At 39.8% G+C, this 21,216-nt stretch overlaps 1 protein-coding gene across 3 annotated transcripts in view; it reads left to right on the top strand.

The window, feature by feature from the left end:
• Positions 1-21,216, top strand: part of TLCD4 (TLC domain containing 4) — an 82,822-nt gene that overhangs the window by 42,243 nt on the left and 19,363 nt on the right. For all 3 annotated transcript variants that reach the window (XM_055373263.2, XM_031015740.3, XM_019033072.3), the window contains exon 6: positions 16,874-16,947. In XM_055373263.2, the coding sequence (XP_055229238.2) occupies positions 16,874-16,947 (74 nt within the window). The remainder of the gene's footprint in view (positions 1-16,873; positions 16,948-21,216) is intronic.

Genomic DNA, 21,216 nt, shown 5'->3' with positions numbered 1-21,216 from the left:
AGTCAGGGTCAGGGACCAGAAGAAGGATGATCAGGCAAAGGATAACTCAGAAGGTAGAAAGAGAACCATAAAAGAATGCATTTGGAAATCAGTGGTTTCCAAAAGCAATATTGGAAGCAATATTCCCTAACAGCAATATTGTAAATAAAAAGCTGAGATAAATAATGTTTTAGCAGAGGCCATTTTAAAAAGCTATTTTAGGTAATTCATTTTTATTTGAGGATTAGGAAAGATTGACAAGCAAAAAGAAAAAATGATGCCCCAATCTCACAACCTATATAACTATATTATTTACTTACTTAACACTTACATTTAGGAATGTACTTTTTTCCTATATACATACGTGTTTATGCATATGTCAAAAACAGCATTTCTTATATAAATATATAATATGTATATTATAAAAATGTGATCAAAACTAAAATTTAAATTTTCATTTTACATATTGAAGTGGTTCTGGCAATCTTGGGTCAGAAAGCAAGGAACCTATCAAAGACTAATGGGACTGTGTCAGAAGGACACAAGATCCAATATGAAGGCTCTTCTGTTGGCTTAAAATGTGACATTTTGATCATCAATTAGAATAATGACTGTGGTTGATTGAAATCCATTGACTTGTAAGTTCTTAATTATATTTTTAAAAAATGAAAGGAGAAAGCAAGCCAGTTGAGCAGTCTTGCTTGACGTCTCATGTGGGTGCTGTTAAATGGCAGTTGAGGCTGGAATTATCTAAAGGCTCATTGGTAGGAGTTCAGTGGGAGAGTATCTATATGTCGTCCTTCCGTGTAGCTTGGGCTTCTCACAGCCTCATAATTGTGTTCTGAAGAACATTTCAAGAGTAATTGTTCCAAGAGACCAGGAGGAAGCCGCAAGACTTCTTAGGACCTGGTTTCAGAAGACTTACTACATAGGTAATTCCAGTATATTCTATTTATCAAGTGAGTTGCTAAGGGCAGTTCAGATTTAAGAGGTAGGAAATAAGACCACCTCTTGATGCGAGGAACATTTTGCACATACAGGGAGGGAAGGAATTGATGTGGCCCTGTTCAGACACTATCCATATCTTGATTTGTCAATGTTGGATAATAATGTTAGATAGTATTTTCTTGCTGTGGTGGACAAGAATTTAATGTTCATACCTCTATTTGCCTTCCCTTCTTCCTCCCAGTGTAGTTAGGGAATGCTAGTTGTCACTCAGTTCCTTTTAAAACTTTAAATATTCTTATTTCTGGTCCTATAGCACCCCTTGATACTTAATTTTTTCTTTCTTTCTTTTTTTTTTTTTTTTTTTGAGACAGAATCTCATTCTGTTGTCCAGGCTGGAGTGCAGTGGCACTGTCAGGGCTCACTACAGCCTTGACCTCCCAGGGCCAAGCGATCTGCCTGCCTCAGCCTCCTGAGTAGCTGAGACATTCACCACTATACCTGGCTAATTTTTAAAAATTTTCTATAGAGATGGGGTCAGCCTATGTTGCCCAGGCTGGTCTCAAACTGCTGGGCTCAAGTGATCCTCCTGCCTCAGCCTCCCAAAGTGCTAGGATTACAGGCATGATTCAACATCCCTGGCCTCTTGATACTTCATTTATTTATTTATTTATTTATTTATTTATTAATTATTATACTTTAAGTTCTAGGGTACATGTGCACAACATGCAGGTTTGTTACATATGTATACACGTGTCATGTTGGTGTGCTGCACCCATTAACTCGTCATTTACATTAGGTATATCTCCTAATGCTATCTGTCCCCCCTGCCCCCACCCCATGACAGGCCCTGGTGTGTGCTGTTCCCCATCCTGTGTCCAAGTGTTCTTATTGGTCACTTCCCACCTATGAGTGAGAACATGCAGTGTTTGGTTTTCTGTCCTTGCGATAGTTTGTTCAGAATGATGGTTTCCAGCTTCATCCATGTCCCTACAGAGGACATGAACTCATTCTTTTTTATGGCTGCATAGTATTCCATGGTGTATATGTGCCACATTTTCTTAATCCAGTCTATCATTGACGGACATTTGGGTTGGTTCCAAGTCTTTGCTATTGTGAATAGTGCCACAGTAAACATATGTGTGCGTGTGTCTTTATAGCAGCATGAATTATAATCCTTTGGGTTTTGACCCAGTAATGGGATGGCTGGGTCAAATGGTATTTCTACTTCTAGATCCTTGAGGAATTGCCACACTGTCTTCCACAATGGTTGAACTAGTTTACACTCCCACCAACGGTGTAAAAGTGTACCTGTTTCTCCACATCCTCTCCAGCACCTGTTGTTTCCTGACTTTTTAATGATTGCCATTCTAACTGGTGTGAGATGGTATCTCATTGTGGTTTTGATTTGCATTTCTCTGATGGCCAGTGATGATGAGCATTTTTTCACATGTCTGTTGGCTGCATAGATGTCTTCTTTTGAGAAGTATCTGTTCATATCCTTTGGCCACTTTTTGATTGGGTTGTTTGATTTTTTCTTGTAAATTTGTTTAAGTTCTTTGTAGATTCTGGATATTAGTCCTTTGTCAGATGGGTAGATTGCAAAAATTTTCTCTCATTCTGTAGGTTGCATGTTCACTCTGATGGAGTTTCTTTTGCTGTGCAGAGGCTCTTTAGTTTAATTAGATCCCATTTGTCACTTTTGGCTTTTGTTGCCATTGTTTTTGGTGTTTTAGTCATGAAGTCTTTGCCCATGCCTATGTCCTGAATGGTATTGCCTAGGTTTTCTTCTAGGGTTTTTATGGTTTTAGGTCTAACATTTAAGTCTTTAATCCATCTTGAATTAATTTTTGTATAAGGTGTAAGGAAGGGATGCAGTTTCAGCTTTCTACACGTGGCTAGCCAGTTTTCCCAGCACCATTTATTAAATAGGGATTCCTTTCCCCATTTCTTGTTTTTGTCAGGTTTGTCAAAGATCAGATGGTTGTAGATGTGTGGTATTATTTCTGAGGCCTCTGCTCTGTTCCATTGGTCAACATCTCAGTTTTGGTACCAGTACCATGCTGTTTTGGTTACTGTAGCCTTGTAGTATAGTTTGAAGTCAGGTAGCATGATGCCTCCAGCTTTGTTCTTTTGGCTTAGGATTGACTTGGCAATGCGGGCTCTTTTTTCATTCCATATGAACTTTTAAGTAGTTTTTTCCAATTCTGTGAAGAAAGGCATTGGTAGCTTGATGGGGATGGTGTTGAATCTATAAATTACCTTGGGCAGTATGGCCATTTTCACGATATTGATTCTTCCTACATGTGAGCATGGAATGTTCTTCCATTTGTTTGTGTCCTCTTTTATTTCCTTGAGCAGTGGTTTGTAGTTCTTCTTGAAGAGGTCCTTCACATCCCTTGTAAGTTGGATTCCTAGGTATTTTATTATCTTTGAAGCAATAGTGAATGGGAGTTCACTCATGATTTGGCTCTCTGTTTGTCTGTTATTGGTGTATAGGAATGCTTGTGATTTTTGCACATTGATTTTGTATCCTGAGACTTTGCTGAAGTTGCTTATCAGCTTAAGGAGATTTTGGGCTGAGACGATGGGGTTTTCTAAATATACAGTCATGTTATCTGCAAACAGGGACAGTTTGACTTACTCTTTTCCTAATTGAATACGCTTTATTTCTTTCTCCTGCCTGATTGCCCTGGCCAGAACTTCCAATACTATGTTGGATAGGAGTGGTGAGAGAGGGCATCCCTGTCTTGTGCCAGTTTTCAAAGGGAATGCTTCCAGTTTTTGCCCATTCGGTATGATATTGGCTGTGGGTTTTTCACAGTTTTTATTATTTTGAGATACATCCCATCAATACCTAGTTTACTGAGAGTTTTTTACATGAAGGCTGTTGAATTTTGTCAAAGGCCTTTTCTGCATCTATTGAGATAATCATGTGGTTTTCGTCTTTGGTTCTGTTTATATGATGGATTATGTTTATTGGTTTACGTATGTTGAACCAGCCTTGCATCCCACCGATGAAGCCAACTTGATTATGGTGGATAAGCTTCTTGATGTGCTGCTGGATTTGGTTTGCCAGTATTTTATCGAGGATTTTTGCATCAATGTTCATGAAGGATATTGGTCTAAAATTCTCTTTTTTTGTTGTGTCTCTGCCAGGCTTTGGTATCAGGATGATGCTGGCCTCAGAAAATAAGTTAGAGAGGATTCCCTCTTTTTCTGTTGATTGGAATAGTTTCAGAAGGAATGGTACCAGCACCTCTTTGTACCTCTGGTAGAATTCGGCTGTGGATCCGTCTGGTCCTGGACTTTTTTTGGTTGGTAGGCTATTAATTATTGCCTCAATTTCAGAGCCTGTTATTGGTCTATTCAGGGATTCAACTTCTTCCTGGTTTAGTCTTGGGAGGGTGTATGTGTCCAGGAATTTATCCATTTCTTCTAGATTTTCTAGTTTATTTGCGTAGAGGTGTTTATAGTATTCTGTGATGGTAGTTTGCATTTCTGTGGGATCAGTAGTGATATCCCCTTTATCATTTTTTATTGCATCTATTGGATTCTTCTCTCTTTTCTTCTTTATTAGTCTTGCTAGCAGTCTATCAATTTTGTTGATCTTTCAGGAAACCAGCTCTTGGATTCATTGATTTTTTGAAGGGTTTTTGTGTCTCTATCTCCTTCAGTTCTGCTCTGATCTTAGTTATTTCTTGCCTTCTGCTAGCTTTTGAAGTGTTTGCTCTTGCTTCTCTAGTTCTTTTAATTGTGATGTTAGGGTGTCAATTTTAGATCTTTCCTGCTTTCTCTTGTGGGCATTTAGTGCTATAAATTTCCCTCTACACCCTGCTTTAAATGTGTCCCAGAGATTCTGGTATGTTGTATCTGTGTTCTCATTGGTTTCAAAGAACATCTTTATTTCTGCCTTCATTTCGTTATGTACCCAGTAGTCATTCAGGAGCAGGTTGTTCAGTTTCCATGTAGTTGAGTGGTTTTGAGTGAGTTTCTTAATCCTGAGTTCTAGTTCGATTGCACTGTGGTCTGAGAGATAGTTTGTTATAATTTCTGTTCTTTTGCATTTGCTGAGGAGTGCTTTACTTCCAACTGTGTGGTCAATTTTGGAATAGTGCGATGTGGTGCTGAGAAGAATGTATATTCTGTTGATTTGGGGTGGAGAGTTCTGTAGATGTCTATTAGGTCTGCTTGGTGCAGAGCTGAGTTCAATTCCTGGATATCCTGGTTAACTTTCTGTCTCGTTGATCTGTCTAATGTTGACAGTGGGGTGTTAAAAGTCTCCCATTATTATTGTGTGGGAGTCTAAGTCTCTTTGCAGGTCTCTAAGGACTTGCTTTATGAATCTGGGTTCTCCTGTATTGGGTGCATATATATTTAGGATAGTTAGCTCTTCTTGTTGAATTGATTCCTTTACCATTATGTAATGTCCTTCTTTGTCTCTTTTGATCTTTATTGGTTTAAAGTCTGTTTTATCAGAGACTAGGATTGCAACCCCTGCTATTTTTTGCTTTCCATTTGCCTGGTAGATCTTCCTCCATTTCTTTATTTTGAGTGTAGGTGTGTCTTTGCATGTGAGATGGGTTTCCTGAATACAGCACACTGATGGGACTTGACTCTTTATCCAATTTGCCAGTCTGTGTCTTTTAATTGGGTCATTTAGCACATGTACCTTTAAGGTTAATATTGTTATGTATGAATTTGATCCTGCCATTATGATGTTAGCTGGTTATTTTGCCTGCTAATCAGTACAGTTTCTTCATAGCATCGATGGTCTTTACAATTTGGCATGTTTTTGCAGTGGTTAGTACTGGTTGTTCCTTTCCATGTTTAGTGCTTCCTTCAGGAGCTCTTGTAAGGCAGGCCTGGTGGTGACAGAATCTCTCAGCATTTGCTTGTCTGTAAAGGATTTTATTTCTCCTTCACTTATGAAGCTTAGTTTGGCTGGATATGAAATTCTGGATTGAAAGTTCTTTAAGAATGTTTAACATTGGCCCCCACTCTGTTCTGGCTTGTAGAGTTTCTGCCGAGAGATCCGCTGTTAGTCTGTTGGGCTTCCCTTTGTGGGTAACCCGACCTTTGTCTCTGGCTGCCCTTAACATTTTTTCCTTCATTTCAAGTTTGGTAAATCTGACAATTATGTGTCTTAGAGTTGCTCTTCTCGAGGAGTATCTTTGTGGTGTTCTCTGTATTTCCTGAATTTGAATGTTGGCCTGCCTTGCTAGGTTGGGGAAGTTCTCCTGGATAATACCCTGAAGAGTGTTTTCCATCTTGGTTCCATTCTCCCCATCACTTTCAGGTATACCAGTCAAACGTAGATTTGGTCTCTTCACATAGTCTCATATTTCTCAGAGGCTTCGTTCATTTCTTTTTACTCTTTTTTCTCTAAACTCTTCTCACTTCATTTCATTCATTTGATCTACAGTCACTGATACCCTTTCTTCCACTTGATCAAATCGGCTACTGAAGCTTGTGCATGTGTCATATAGTTCTTGTGCCATGGTTTTCAGCTTCATTGGGTACCTGAGGTCTTCTGTATGCTGTTTATTGTAGTTAGCCATTCGTCTACTCTTTTTTGAATGTTTTTAGCTTTTTTGCGATGGGTTCGAACATCCTCCTTTAGCTCAGAGAAGTTTGTTATTACTGATCGTTTGAAGCCTTCTTCTCTCAACTTGTCAAAGTCATTCTCTGTCTAGCTTTGTTCTGTTGCTGGTGAGGAGCTGCGTTACTTTGGAGGAGAATAGGCGCTCTGATTTTTAGAATTTTCAGCTTTTCTGCTCTGGTTTCTCCCCATCTTTATGGTTTTATCTACCTTTGGTCTTTGATGATGGTGTCATACAGATGGGGTTTTGGTGTGGATGTCCTTTCTGTTTGTTAGTTTTCCTTCTAACAGGACCTTCAGCTGCAGGTCTGTTGGAGTTTGCTGGAGGTCCACTCCAGACCTTGTTTGCCTGAGTATCACCAGTGGAGGCTGCAGAACAGCAAATATTGCAGAATGGCCAATGTTGCTGCCTGATCCTTCCTCTGGAAGCTTTGTCTCAGAGGGGCACCCAGCCATATGAGGTGTCAGTCGGCCCCTACTGGGAGGTGCCTCCCAGTTAGGCTACTCAGGGGTCAGGGGTCCACTTGAGGAGGTAGTCTGTCTGTTCTCAGATCTCAAACTGTGCTGGGAGAACCACTACTGTCTTCAAAGCTGTCAGACAGGGATGTTTAATTCTGCAGAAGTTTCTGCTGCCTTTTGTTCAGCTATGCCCTGCCCCCAGAGGTGGAGTCTACAGAGGCAGGCAGGCCTCCTTGAGCTGTGGTGGGCTCCACCCAGTTCGAGCTTCCAGGCTGCTTCGTTTACCTACTCAAGCCTCAGCAATGGCGGATGCCCCTCCCCCAGCCTCACTGCCGCCTTGCAGTTTGATCTCAGACTGCTGTGCTAGCAATGAGCGAGGCTCCGTGGGCATGGGACCCTCCGAGCCATGCGCGGGATATAATCTCCTGGTGTGCTGTTTGTTAAGGCTGTTGGAAAAGCGCAATATTAGGGTGGGAGTGTCCCAATTTTCCAGGTACCATCTGCCACGGCTTCCCTTGGCTAGTAAAGGGAATTCCTGACCCCTTGTGCTTCCCAGGTGAGGCGATGTCTCGCCCTGCTTCGGCTCATGCTCTGTGGGCTGCTCCCAGTGTCTGACAAGCCCCAGTGAGATGAATGTGGTACCTCAGTTGGAAATGCAGAAGTCACCCGTCTTCTGTGTCGCTCATACTGGGAGCTATAGACTGGAGCTGGTCCTATTTGGCCATCTTGGAACCCCCGCCACCTCTTGATGCTTTTAAAAATGAAGATATTAGTGCCCCAATTTTTTCTTCTACTTCTCTAACTCCTACTTTGCTTCTCAGTTTTTATCACTTGTATTTTTGTATTGCTGAGAATTAAAAATATCTACTTTGTATTCTGTAATCATAGTAAGTTTTTCTTTGTAGTCAGTTGATCTACACACAGAAAATCAGTAAAATATTTATTATGATTGTATTAAAATAGTTGATTGCAGGACCCAGATTATATTTTCTGTGTAATTTTTTTGGAGTTTCTAATTGCCTTCCTTTTTTCCCCCCATCATTTGCCTTTACTACATATTTGAGTAGCTTCATATCCTCAAGGATACTACTCCATCTCTGCAACCGTCTTTTCCCAGCTCCCACATACCTGCTCCAGGAGTTTGCTGTTCTGCTGTAGTCTGAACAGATTGCTGTCTGTGCTGCTGCGCAGTGGCCTGGGGCTCCCTGTCATTCCAATCTTGGGCTGAATTCACTGTTTCCTCAATCCCATGTCTTTGACTTTCTTGTTTATTCACTCATTTTGCTGCAGCATATCCTCAAATGATACCTAAGAAAGCGAAGGAGGTAAACTCTGAGTCTGTTGCAAGTTCTGAAGATGTTTTTATTCTCAGACTATCTGGTGGTATCATTATCTCTACTGGTGGCATATGGATATGTAATAACATTTAACCAATGACCTATTGTTATGTGTTTCAGTGTCATAGGTAACATTGAGTGAATATCCATATATCTTCTCATTTGTGCACATGAATAATTATTTTCAAAGAATAATTTTGTTGAGTGGAATTCTTGGGCAAATAGTATGTGTGTGTGGTTTTTTTTTTTTTTTTTTCCAGACAAAGTCTCGCTCTTGTCCCCCAGGGTGGAGAGCAATGGCGTGATCTTGGCTCACTGCAACCTCCACTTCCCGGGTTCAAGCGATTCTCCTGCCTCAGCCTCCCAAGTAGTTGGGATTACTGGCATCTGCCACCATGCCCGGCTAATTTTTGTATTTTTTAGTAGAGACGGGGTTTCACCATGTTGGCAGGCTGGTCTTGAACTCCTGACCTCAGGTGATCCACCTGCCTCGGCCTCCCAGAGTGCTGGGATTACAGGCATGAGCCACTGCGCCCGGCCTAGTATATGTATGTTTTAAGGATATTGATTCATTCTGCCAAAATTCTCTTCAGAGAACCATTGTGTAACTGGTTCTTTTCATCAAGAGGCTGCTTGGTTTCTGTTTGTTTTATTTTTGTTTTGTGAAGACTGCAGTTAACAGGGATCAGGAACTCTGAAAAGGGTTGGCTAGAAGAGTCTTTACCTGAGCAATGTGGAAATGATACTGGGAAAGAAAATAAACATATACTGTCTGTAAATATCAGAAGGTTTATATGAAAAAGAGATTGGATTCAATTAAGTTTTTTGGGTTGTGAGGATCAGAAGTAGGACAGGCAGGTGGAAATCTGAGAGAGCAGTATAGTTTTGGAACTTTTGAATAGCAGTCCCAGGTTGCAGTGAGCTGCTTACACTCCTCACTATGGGGTAGTCCACCCTAAGCTGAGGGCAAACTGGAAGAGCTTTTGTGGGTGGGATTTAAAAATCTATGGGTAATAGAAAGTAGGTAATTTTCAGAGGCCATTTCAACCATGCCACACTGTGGTATGATGAACATAAAGTCATCATGAACACAGTTAAGTTTAGGTTGGATGAAATATATTATAGTTGTGCAAAGTGAGATGAAAAGCTGACAAAAACCATAGGATCAATAAAACAGTTTAGTTTACCCTTAGAAGTATTAATTTTCCTTTTCATCCTGGATGCTTTTCTGCAATAAGTAGAAAGTAACAACTACTTTTGGAGGGTGATTTGTTCACATAAGGTTATCTTTTATAGTAAAATAGCAGTGTTCATTAGTAGTGCATCCAGTCCTTCCTGACTGTAATGATCTGTCTAATCATCCATTCCTCCCCATCATCCAGGCCTGAACCTTAGACCTGTGTGGTCACCCTTGCATCAGTAACTAGGTGTGAATGATTGCACCTAGGCAGGAAGGAATAGGCCCTTTTAGGCCTTGTCTTTATAATAAGAAAATTTACCTTGTTCAGTTGTTTTTTTAGAGACAAAGTCTCACTCTGTCACCCACGCTGGAGTACAGTGGTGCAGTCATAGCTTGCTATGGCCTTAACTCCTGAGCTCAAGTGATCCTCCTGCCTCAGCCTCCTGAGTAGCTGGGACTATAGGCATACGCCACCATGCCTGGCTAATTAAAAAAAAATTTTTTTTTGTAGACGTTGGGTCTTACTGTGTTGACCAGGCTGGCCCAGAATTCCTGATCTCAAGCGATCCTCCTGCCTCAACCTCCTAAAGTGTTGGGATTATATGCATGAGCCACTGTACCTAGTTCTTTTTCCTCTTTTGAGTGCCTTGTCTTTTGAGCGCCGCATACTGATGGCGATCAGTATTTTTCCTGATGGCCATCAGTATGCGTCTCATTTTATTCTCATGTCAGTCTTGCTATAAAGATGACATTGTGCCCATTTTACAAAAGGAGAAACCGAAATTTAGATTAGCTTTGCCCCAAGTTGCTACCAGAGCTAGGATTCAAATCCTGCCCTCCATACCACAGGCGTATTGTCATTAACTGTCTCCGCCTCCCAAAACTTAATTGCTTTTAACTATCCCTGCCTCCCAAAATGTAATTGCTTAATTATAGTAATAATTTGCTCAAATAGAGTAAGTTTTAAAAAGTTTGCCAATAAATATTTCTGGAAATTCTGTCAGCATTGGGATATAGTGGTGGTATCTGTTGGGAAAAGCTGAGTGTTGGGAGAGAAGCTGAGGCAGGGCTTGCATATCTGACATAATGTAAGAGAGTCTTGGAACATGTGCGGGGTCCAGGGTCTAAAACCCGTTGTGGCCTTTGGAACACCAAGCTCTGTGCCAAAGGGTGGAAGGCTACCCTGACGCACCGTAATCTAAGCCCAGGGCATAAAACCGCTCGTGGCTTGGATAGAATCCAAGGCTCCTGGCTCTGGAATGTGTCTAGACTTGCTGGCTCCTTGCTCCTTGCTCTCCCAGGATCGATTGTATCTTGAGTTAAAAGAACCTGCTCTCCATTATCTCAAGTAGCAGAGCATATGCTAAACCATCACAGCTGTAAATCATGTGCTTAATATAACGCTCCCTTTCGACCCCCACATTCTCACCACCTGTTTCTTTGTTTGATCACCAATAAATAGTCTGGGCTTCCAGAGCTCGGGGCCTTCGCAGCCTCCATACTTAGTGTTGGCCCCCTGGACCCACTTTCTCTTGTAAACTGTCTTTTTTCATTCCTTTGACTCCGCCAGACTTCGTCACCCCCACGACCTGGTGTTGGGACCATCACCCCAACAGTATCAAATGGCATTCTTAGACACTTCCATCTATCGTTAATTTTAACTCTCTCGTTTTATGTTTTATAAAGTGATGAGGACAATGATGGTAGTAATGGCAGCCATATAGTCCTAACAACAGCCCTGTTTAAAAGTATTAACCCTTCGTTATAGATTTCTTGGAATAGGATCAGAGGAGTTCAGTAATAGGCACAAGGTTACACAGCTAGTAAGGTCAGAGCTATAACCCTGGTTTGTCTTTCTTTTAGACTACATCCTATTGCTCCTTAGTTTGCAAGTGTGCTCACTGTCTGCTTCTAGATGTTTTACTTCTGTTACAATGGTCCCACATTCCCCTACCTCTTCTACTTGCTTACCCACTTTTACCAGTCTTGCTTCACTAACTCTAAATGTATCAGTGTTTGGAGATTCAGACATTTTTATTTTCTCATAACAAATTTGATAACTTCTAATTCTGTTCCGCTGATATCTTTATGAGATTAAAATCTGGATGGCTTTCTCCTTTTCTTTTGGAATGAAATGTGAGTGAGCTTTTTTTTTTTTTTTTTTTTTTTAAGAGACAGGGTCTCACTAATGTTGCCTTGGCTGGGCTCAAATGATCCTCCTGCCTCTGCTGGCATTATAGGCATGAACCACTACCTCCAGCCAAAGGCTAATATTCTGATAATCCTCTCTCCCACTCAGAAATAGGCCTGAAGGACTCTTGGGATTTTGACTTTAGAGGTGATGTGCTTGTTTAACAGCACTGAGAAGGCAAGGTTCAACGCAGGAAACATGGGCCAGGCACTGTGTAAGGCTTTATGGATATAACAGTGAATAAGGAACAGGAAATGTAGATATTTGCAAGGAGCTAAGTACTCTCACAGATAAGCAGAGAGATCTGCGGAGGCAATTGACTGGGGGTTCTCCCAGCTAAGAGTTAAGGGGTCAGGAAAAACTTTTCTAGAGGAATGTAGCAGGTCCACCTTAAGAGCTGTGCAGTCTGGGGTGGGTGTTTGTAAACCTTTGCTCAGCACGGTTTCTGAGAAGTAGGGAGCTAGCTCCTTGGGGCTTATAGATCGCTGGCTATTTCTAGACTAGGAAAGCACTTCTCTCACTTTAATGTACCTTGGACTCAGCTGCTGTTCCCACCCCTCATGGTTTCCCATTCAGTATGTCTTGGATGGGGCCCTGGAATATGCATATCTAGCAAGTTCCCAGGTCATGCTGATGCTGCTTATCTGGGAACTACACGAGAACCATTGGGCTAGAAGTACTAGAACTAACCATTCTCTTTGGGAAGAGGAGAGAGGAATTAGAAGAGCCAAGATGTTATGCCCAACTTTTTTCAAATTCAAGAGACAGTTTCCTCAAAGCATGGAAAATTTGCACTTTGGCCAAAGTTGTTTAGATGAACATAACATCAAATTTACCATTTTTACACTGACTCTTTTAATACTTAATGAAAATCATGAAGTCAGGTTTTATCTGATATTAATTTGGTACTTTGGTTAATACTTTTAATTCTTTACCAGTATGAAAGGAGTTGGAAAAAGTAATCTTTTAAATTCTCAAAAAAGGTCTTAAATATAGTATACTTCATGATTTTTTTTTATTTTTAAAGTTAATATTAACTAGAGAGAAATTTTTAGAATTTTTTTTAAAGAAACGGTTTTGCTGTGTCACCTAGGCTGGTATGCAGTAGTGTGATCACAGCTCACAGCCACACCCTCAAACTTCTGGGTTCAGATGATCTTCCTGCCTTAGCCTTCTGAGTAGCTGAGTCAGACTACAGGTGTGCACCATTGTGCCCAGCCTAAAATGGTTTTTAAAATTTAATTAAGGCTTAGGCTGTTGCTGCTATAGTATTTTGATATTTTACATGACTTTGGAGAGTCTGCTTTAAAATACTTTATAAATTGTATAAAAATAAATTTTGGTATTTGATCTTATCTTTGGAAAAACTATTTATTTGAAGGATACAGTAAGAAATTTAGCAAGAATTTTGGCTGACCTTAGGAACACATTAACTCGTAACATTTTGCAGCAGTCTGGTCTGTCATCTTCTCTAAACATTGAATGTAGTTACATAGAATGCCATAGACTTAGAACAACTAAAGAGAATTGTTAGGAAAAATAGATCAGAAGAAAAATCACCTTTGACAGGAGAAAGTCAGTGTTATGAATGAGAGAAATTATCCTTAAGGAATAAAAAGTTCACCTATAATTTTTTTAATGCTTCATGTTTATTACATACATGAATCTGTCTTAGTGAGGGGTTATAATAATACAAATCATTCTTTTTTTTTTTTTTTGAGAAGAGTCTCGCTCTGTCCCCCAGGCTGGAGTGCAGTGGCGTGATTTCGGCTCACTGCAAGCTCCGCCTCCCAGGTTCACGCCATTCTCCTGCCTCAGTCTCCCGAGTAGCTGGGACTATAGGCACCCGCCACCACACCTGGCTAATTTTTTGTATTTTTAGTAGAGACAGGGTTTCACTGTATTAGCCAGGATGGTCTCGATCTCCTGACCTCATGATCCGTCCGCTTTGGCCTCCCAAAGTATTGGGATTACAGGTGTGAGCCACTGCGCCCAGCCATAATGCAAATCTTTCTAAGATGTTTATGTCTGGTGTCTGGCTCAAGTAGGAATCTCATTAAAATAACTTTTTCCTTTCATTTTTTTGTCCCCTCAAGAGTCATATTTTAGTTGTGTACTGTTTCCAAAGTTGTCCTTTTCCCTAATTTGCTACAGAATTTAACTATAGAGATAGCTAAAAAACAGAACATTTCTCTTATTTTACTTTACTTGTTATTTTAACTTCTTAAATATTCCAAGCAATTCTTTTGAGAAAACTCACCTAAACTTTGAACAAGCCACCACATTTTTTCATTAAAAAAAGCACACAAAATACCTAAGGAGTTTGAAATGCAAATGGCAATTTGTTCCTTATTATCTTTAAAGTGGTTCTTTATGCTGAATAAATTAGAGGGCTCAGACATTTGTGCTTTTCTCATCCCTTTTTTTTTTTTAGCCGCAAATGTGATTTCGAATATGTATTAAAATGAATTATTTATTTGTTATTTTAAATTTTTGTATAGAGATGGGGTTTTGCTATGTTTGCCCAAGCTGGTCTCAAACCTCTAGGCTCAAGTGATCCTCTTGCCTTGGCCTCCCAATGTGCTGGGATTACTTTTGTGAGCCACCATGCCCAGCCTAAATGCATTTATAATAAAACAAAGATGAGAGTGGCCTGTTCAGAGCTATCCTAGTCGTACCATTTTACCGCTGAAAATCCTGCAGCCCGGGAAACCCCTTCCTCTGATACAAAAAAAAAAATCATGGCAGCTGTGATTTGCAGTTCACAATAATGGATCATCCACTGATGCAACTTAAGTGTGTTGTAATTGTGAGCAGTAACAGTCTATCATTGACATTGCCCATTGGATTAACTGTTTTGATTTGTACTGACATAGTGTTAGTTTAACCTACCACACTGTGAATACTGTGACTGTATTTTCTGAGAGTTCAGATAATGAAAATGAGAACAGTTATGATATCAACACCAGAGTGTCCCAGACATCACTGAGAAGGAAAGTTATTATTGTATATGGAAATCTATGTTATTTTATATATATTAGTATATAATGATATGTTATAGACAGAGGGAAAGACACATAAAATTTAATTAGGGAGATAAAACAGAACATATTGCACAATAGGCAGGAAAGAATTTGGGATTGGGCATTGTTACAGTTTGAATTGTGTCCCCTCCAAAATTCATAGGTTGAAGTCATAACTCCCGGTACCTTAGAATGTAACCTCAGTTGGAAATAGGGTCATTGTAGATGTAGTTAGTTAAGATGAGTTTGTATTAAAATATGGTGGGCCCCTAATCCACTATGACTGGTCTCCTTGTGAAAAGGGGAAATTTGGACAGACATGCACACAGGGATAATGCCACATGGAGACTGGAGTTAGGCTGCCACAAGCCAAGGAACTGCAGGAAGCTGGCAGAGAGTCCTAGAACAGATTCTTCCCTAGTGCCTGCAGAGAGCTCATGACCCTGTTAACCCCTTGATCTTGTACTTCTAGCTTCCGTTACTGTGAGACAATACATTTCTGTTGCTTAAACCACCCAGTTTTTGGTACTTTGTTATGACAGCGCTAACAAACTAATACAGGCTTGGTGAAGAAGATGTGCAAGCACCTAAGGAGACTGTGTCTCTCAAGTCTGGGATAAGACAGGCAAGCACATCTAAATTAATCTGCACTTCTTCCATCTTGTTTAAATAAAAGCATTTAGTATAAGAGAAAACTAGTATAGAATAATAATTTCAAATAAATACCTATTCTTCATATTTGTGTGTTAAAGTAATAAAACCTGTGCATACTTCTTTCTCCTCCATTATGTCTCTGGACTGGTATGGCTGTGCCCTGGTTGACTCTCTGAAAAGTTGGTCACCCCCTGTGCATTCAGTGCTCCTCTTGCCTGCTGTTTCTGTGTCTTTGGCCATCCCTCCTTCCTTCTTCCTCATCATAAATTCCAGTATTGCTAAGGATAATGAATTTGTGATTATAAAAAGTTTTAGATTAACCTTGTTAAAGGTAGTTCTTATAATCTAGCTTAGAATTTTGAATCCCTAAAATAATTTTCACGAATAAATACTAAAAATCATCAAATAAAAAGTCCACCTATTATTTTTTTAATGCTTCATATTCTCATTTGGAAGGCAGCATGGTATAGCCAGTAGAAAAATAGTTTCCAAACTTTTGTTTACATCTAATGTATTGGGGTAGGGAGGACTGTTTTCTTTGGCATGTAATCATAATTCTGATTTAATTGGAAGTGCTGGAGTGACTCCATTTACTTAGTAGCAATTTTTAAAATATATTAAGTAAAATTTTTAGAATGTATACTTTTGGTTTTCCTTCCAATGTTTACTAACTCTGCTAAACTTTTCATATTATTTAATTGGTAGAATGTACTAGGTATTATGTTTAAATTTAGAAAGGTCTCAAAGATCCTAAATTTAGCTCCAGGATCTTCTAATTCACAAATATATTTTTCAGAACAAACATGGTGGCATGTGTTGTCATACTGGGCAAATATACCTGTACTCACAGGCTTATGTATTGTTATTGAGGATAAGTGCTTTTTTGAGATTTTTAAGGTGCTTCCAGTTAGTAATGGATATAAAGTGAGTTACTATCAGGTGTTAAATTGTTATAAAACTCCTCATCTTCTGAAATTCACAGTACTTTGTGATCATTCTTTTTTTTTTTTTTTTTGAGACGGAGTCTCGCTCTGTCGCCCAGGCTGGAGTGCAGTGGTGCGACCTCGGCTCACTGCAAGCTCCGCCTCCCGGGTTCACGCCATTCTCCTGCCTCAGCTTCCCTAGTAGCTGGGACTACAGGCGCGTGCCACGTGATCATTCTTTTCTACAGTAATTTGAAAATGCCATTACTAATGGTTATTTAGAGTTCATTTGTTTAACGTGACACAACTGCTTGAAGCCTATTTTCATTAAGTGGACACTGTATACGTAAGTGAACATAAGTGTATAATTTACTGTTTTTTAAAAATACTGTAGAATTCCAAGGATCTTTCTATATTCTCACGAAGAAAATCAGTTTAACAGTAAAAGGTAGAAAACTTCTTGATCTGTTTTGGTATTGATTGTTATATTATGCTGAGAAGCTATTGGATATTTCTACGGTATTTGGGAATTTTGTTAAGAATGTTATCCTTGACGTTGTGTTTTATGTTTATCATTCAGAAAAATGGAGTGCTGGCATACATTGGGAATTTTCGCCTGCTTGCAGAGCTTTCCAGCCCGTTTGTGAATCAGCGGTATGTTACTGATATCATTGATTATTTTAAAGTCATGCTGTTTATTTTTAGTTTGGGCAAATCCTTTTCCCGTGATCCTCAATTTACTATATAAAAGATACGGATCTGTGATATGAATTGTTATCACCATCATACAAATGAGGAAAGTGAGTTTTGGAAAGGTTAGAGTAACTTACCCAGGTTTCCCTAGCTAGCAAGTGGTGGTGCTAGCTTTTAAATCCTGCTCTTTGCAGTACGATGGTGCTTTATGATGCCTGCTTCCAGCTCATTCTTTCACCCTCCACGTTGTACACTGCAAGATGAATGGTATTCACTGAATCTTAGAATTGAGTGGGGCTCTTTACGGAAAAGGACAAATATCACTGTGGCTCATTTTGAGTCTAGCTCATATTCCTGACACTAACTTCCTCCTGTCCCCAAATTCTTATATTGACATTATCTTAGTGCCTCATTGAAATACATAATCTTTTTATTTTTTAAATTTAAAAGGCTACTTTTGGCTGGGCTCAGGGGCTCACGTCTATAAATCCCAGCACTTTGGGAGGTTGAGGCAGGAGGATTGCTTGAGGCCAGGAGTTTGAGACCAGCCTGGGTAACATTGTGAGATCCCATCCCTACAAAAAAAAAAAAAAAGAAAAAAGAAAATTAGCTGGGCACGATGGTGCTTGCCTGTAGTTCTAGCTGTTTGGGAGGCTAAGGCGGAAGGATCGCATGAGTCCAAGAGTTTAAGCAGTGTGTCCAGTGAGCTGAGATCCAGCCTGGGCAAAACAGAGAAACCCTGTCTGTAAAAAATTAATTTTTTTAAAAGACTACTTTTATTTTAAATACATACAATGTAAATAACTAAACTAACAATTTGTAATATTGATAGTCATCACTAGTGAATTATTATTATTTTTGAGATGGAGTCTCGCTTTGTTGCCCAGGCTAGAGTGCAATGGCGCCATCTCTGCTCACTGCAACCTCCACCTCGTAGGTTCAGGTGATTCTCCTGCCTCAGCCTCCCAAGTAGCAGGGATTACAGGTGCCCACCACCATGCCTGGCTAATTTTTGTATTTTTAGTAGAAACGAGATTTCGCCATGTTGGCCAGGCTGGTCTCAAACTCCTGACCTCAAGTGATCCACCTGCTTTGGCCTCCTGAAGTGCTGGGGTTACAGGCATGAGCCACTGCGCCTGGCCCATCTCAACCATTTTTAAGAATACAGTTCAGTTGTGTTAAGTATATTCACATTATTGTGCAACAGACCGTTAGAACTTTCTCATTTTGCAAAATTGAAACTCTGCGCCCATTAAACACTAATTCCCTCTCCTGCAAGCCCTAGACAACCACCTTTCTACTTTCTGTTTCTATGATTTTGACTAAATAATTCATATGAATGGAATCATACAGTGTTTATCCTTTTGTGCCTGGCTTATTTTGCTTACTATAATGTCCTTGAAATGCATCATGTTGTAGCATATGACAGGATTTTCTTCTTTTTAAAGGCTGCATAATATTCCTTTTGTATGTGTAACACATTTTCCTTATGCATTCATCCGTCCATGGACATTGAGATTACTTGCACCCCTGGCTATTGTGAATAATGCTGAAATGGACATGGGCATACAAATATATTTTTGAGACCCTGTTTCAAATTCTTTTGGATATATTTCTAGAAGTTGGATTGCTGGATCATATGATGGTCCTTTTAATTTTTTTGATGAACCTTCAGACAGTTTTCCATAATGCATACATCTTTTTACATTCCCACTAACAGTGCACAAGGGTTCTGATTTCTTCACATCCTCATCAACACTTGCTGTTTTCTGTTCTTCTGATAGTAGCCATTCTAATGGGTGGAGGTGGTATGTCATGTGTTTTTCTTTTTCTTTTTCTTTTCTTTTCTTTTTTTTTTTTTTTTGATACAGGGTCTCACTCTGGTTCCCAGGCTGGAGTGCAGTGGCATGATCTTGGCTCACTGCAGCCTTGACCTCTCAGGCTCAAAGGATCCTCCCACCTCAGCTTTCTAAGTAGCTGGGGCTGTAGGCATGTGCCACCACACCTGGATAATTTTTGTATTTTTTGTAGAGAAGGAGTTTCACCATGTTGCCTAGGCTGGTCTCCAACTCCTGGGCTCAAGCAATCCTCCCACTTTGGCCTCCCAAAATTCTGGGATTACAGATTTGAGCCACTGTGCCTGGCTGGTCATGCGGTTTTGATCTACATTTTACTTTGATTCATGGTGTGGAGCATCTTTTCCTGCATTTCTTGGCCATTTGTATATCTTTAAAGAATTGCCTGTTCAAGTTCTTTGCCAATTTTTTCCTTTTTTTTTTTTTTGATGCAGTTTTGCTCCGTCGCCCAGTCTGGAGTACAGTGGCGTGATCTTGGCTCACTGCAACCTCTGCCTCCTGGGTTTCAGTGATTCTTGTGCCTCAGTCTCTTGAGTAGCTAGAATTACAGGCATACACCACCAGGCCCAGCTAATTTTGTATTTTTAGTAGAAATGGGGTTTTGCCATGTTGGCCAGGCTGGTCTTGAACTCTTGACCTCAAGTATTCCTCCCACCTCGGCCTCCCAAAGTACTGGGATTACAGGCATGAGCCACTGAGCCCAGCCCTTTGCCCATTTTTAAATTGGGTTATTTATTTTGTTGTAGTATTGAATATTGATACTTTATCAAATACATGATTTGGAAATATTTTCATCTATTCCATAGGTTGCTTTTTCACTCTGCTGATTGTTTCCTTTGATGTGCAGAAGATTTTAAAGTTGATGAAGTCCCATTTGTCTGTTTTTGTTTTTTTTGCCTGTGCTTTTGGTAGCATATCCAAAAAATCATTGCCAAGTCTAATATCCTGAAGCCTTCCCCTATATTTCTTTCTAGGAGTTTTATAGTTTGAGCTTATGTGTAGATCTTTAATTCATTTTGAATTAATTTTTATATATGGTATAGGGGTCCAACTTCATTCTTAGAATGTGGATATGTAGTTTTTCCAGCACATTTGTTCAAGAGACTATCTTTTCCCCATTGTGTAGTCTTGGTACCCTTGTCAAGTCATTTGGCCATACATGCAAGGGTTTAATTTCTACAGTAGCTTCTAACTGACTTCCTAATTCCAGATACACCCTCTCTCAGTCCTTTCCTCACAGTGTTACCAGAATCATCTTTCTTACATTCCACTTTCACTACCTTATTTTTTCACTAAAAGCTGCATCCTGTTTACAGTTCTCTCTCTGACTTCTGAAGTTCTCTGTGATGTGCTCCATATGCCTTCAGCCTCTTTTTTAAAATTATTCATTAGAATCAGTTTTCTATCCTTACTGTCTTATGTTCCTTTGGGTTTTTCTCATATTTCTTCCTTTACTCATATCCTCTGTTTTCTCCCCATCTTTGAAAAATTTACTTATCCTTCAAGTCTTAGTCAAAATCTAAAACCTGGGGAAGGCTTCTATGATTATATGTCTTCTGTTATTTAGTACAGGGATAACACAGAAAGTTGGGAGTATTCCACATCAGAGACACATAAGTTAGAGCACTTACCCTGAATGAAGCCTCATGAATAATTTCGAAGATACTGGCCATTGGAGGCACAAGCAAAGCAGGAAGATGTTCAGGACAATTGACAGGGCTCCCTAGGTCTGTGTGCCTAGGGTATACTCTGGAACAAGATTACTTGTGAGGTCTCTTTTTAAAAATAATTTTATTTTTTATTAAAATTTTTGTTTAACCATCAGACCACCTGGGAACCTGTGAGGTCTCTAAGTGATGTATGCAGTTCATATCATTTACATAGAAGGAGCTCTCTTGGTGATAAAACACCTCCAGTTAATCTTGAGTTACATAGCTTATGTGACATTCTCAAGGGGGTCAGATCTCATAAATCCATTAATTCCTGGGTCACTTACCATAAGCAATCCTAGACTAAGTATGTTCTTCTAAAAGCATCCCATAGATGAAGCCTCTCTTGCTACAAATTTTATTAGTCTCTTTATCAAGAGGTTTGGCATTAGTGTGTTTACCAGGTGATTAGCCTGGATCAACTGTCTTTTTTTCTTTTCTTTCTTTCTTTTTTTTTTTTTTTTTTGTTTTTTGGAGATAGAGCCTCGCTCCGTCGTCCAGGCTAGAGTGCAGTGGCGTGATCTTGGCTCATTGCAACCTACACCTCCCGGGTTCAAGCAATTCTCCTGCCTCAGCTTCCCGAGTAGCTGGGACTTCAGGTGCATGCCGCCACACCCGGCTAACTTTTTGTATTTTAGTAGAGATGGAGTTTCACAGTGTTGCCC

This window comes from Gorilla gorilla, chromosome 1, assembly GCF_029281585.2.
Source record: "Gorilla gorilla gorilla isolate KB3781 chromosome 1, NHGRI_mGorGor1-v2.1_pri, whole genome shotgun sequence".
NCBI lineage: Eukaryota > Metazoa > Chordata > Mammalia > Primates > Hominidae > Gorilla > Gorilla gorilla.
This window is presented reverse-complemented; position numbering and strand designations above follow the sequence as displayed.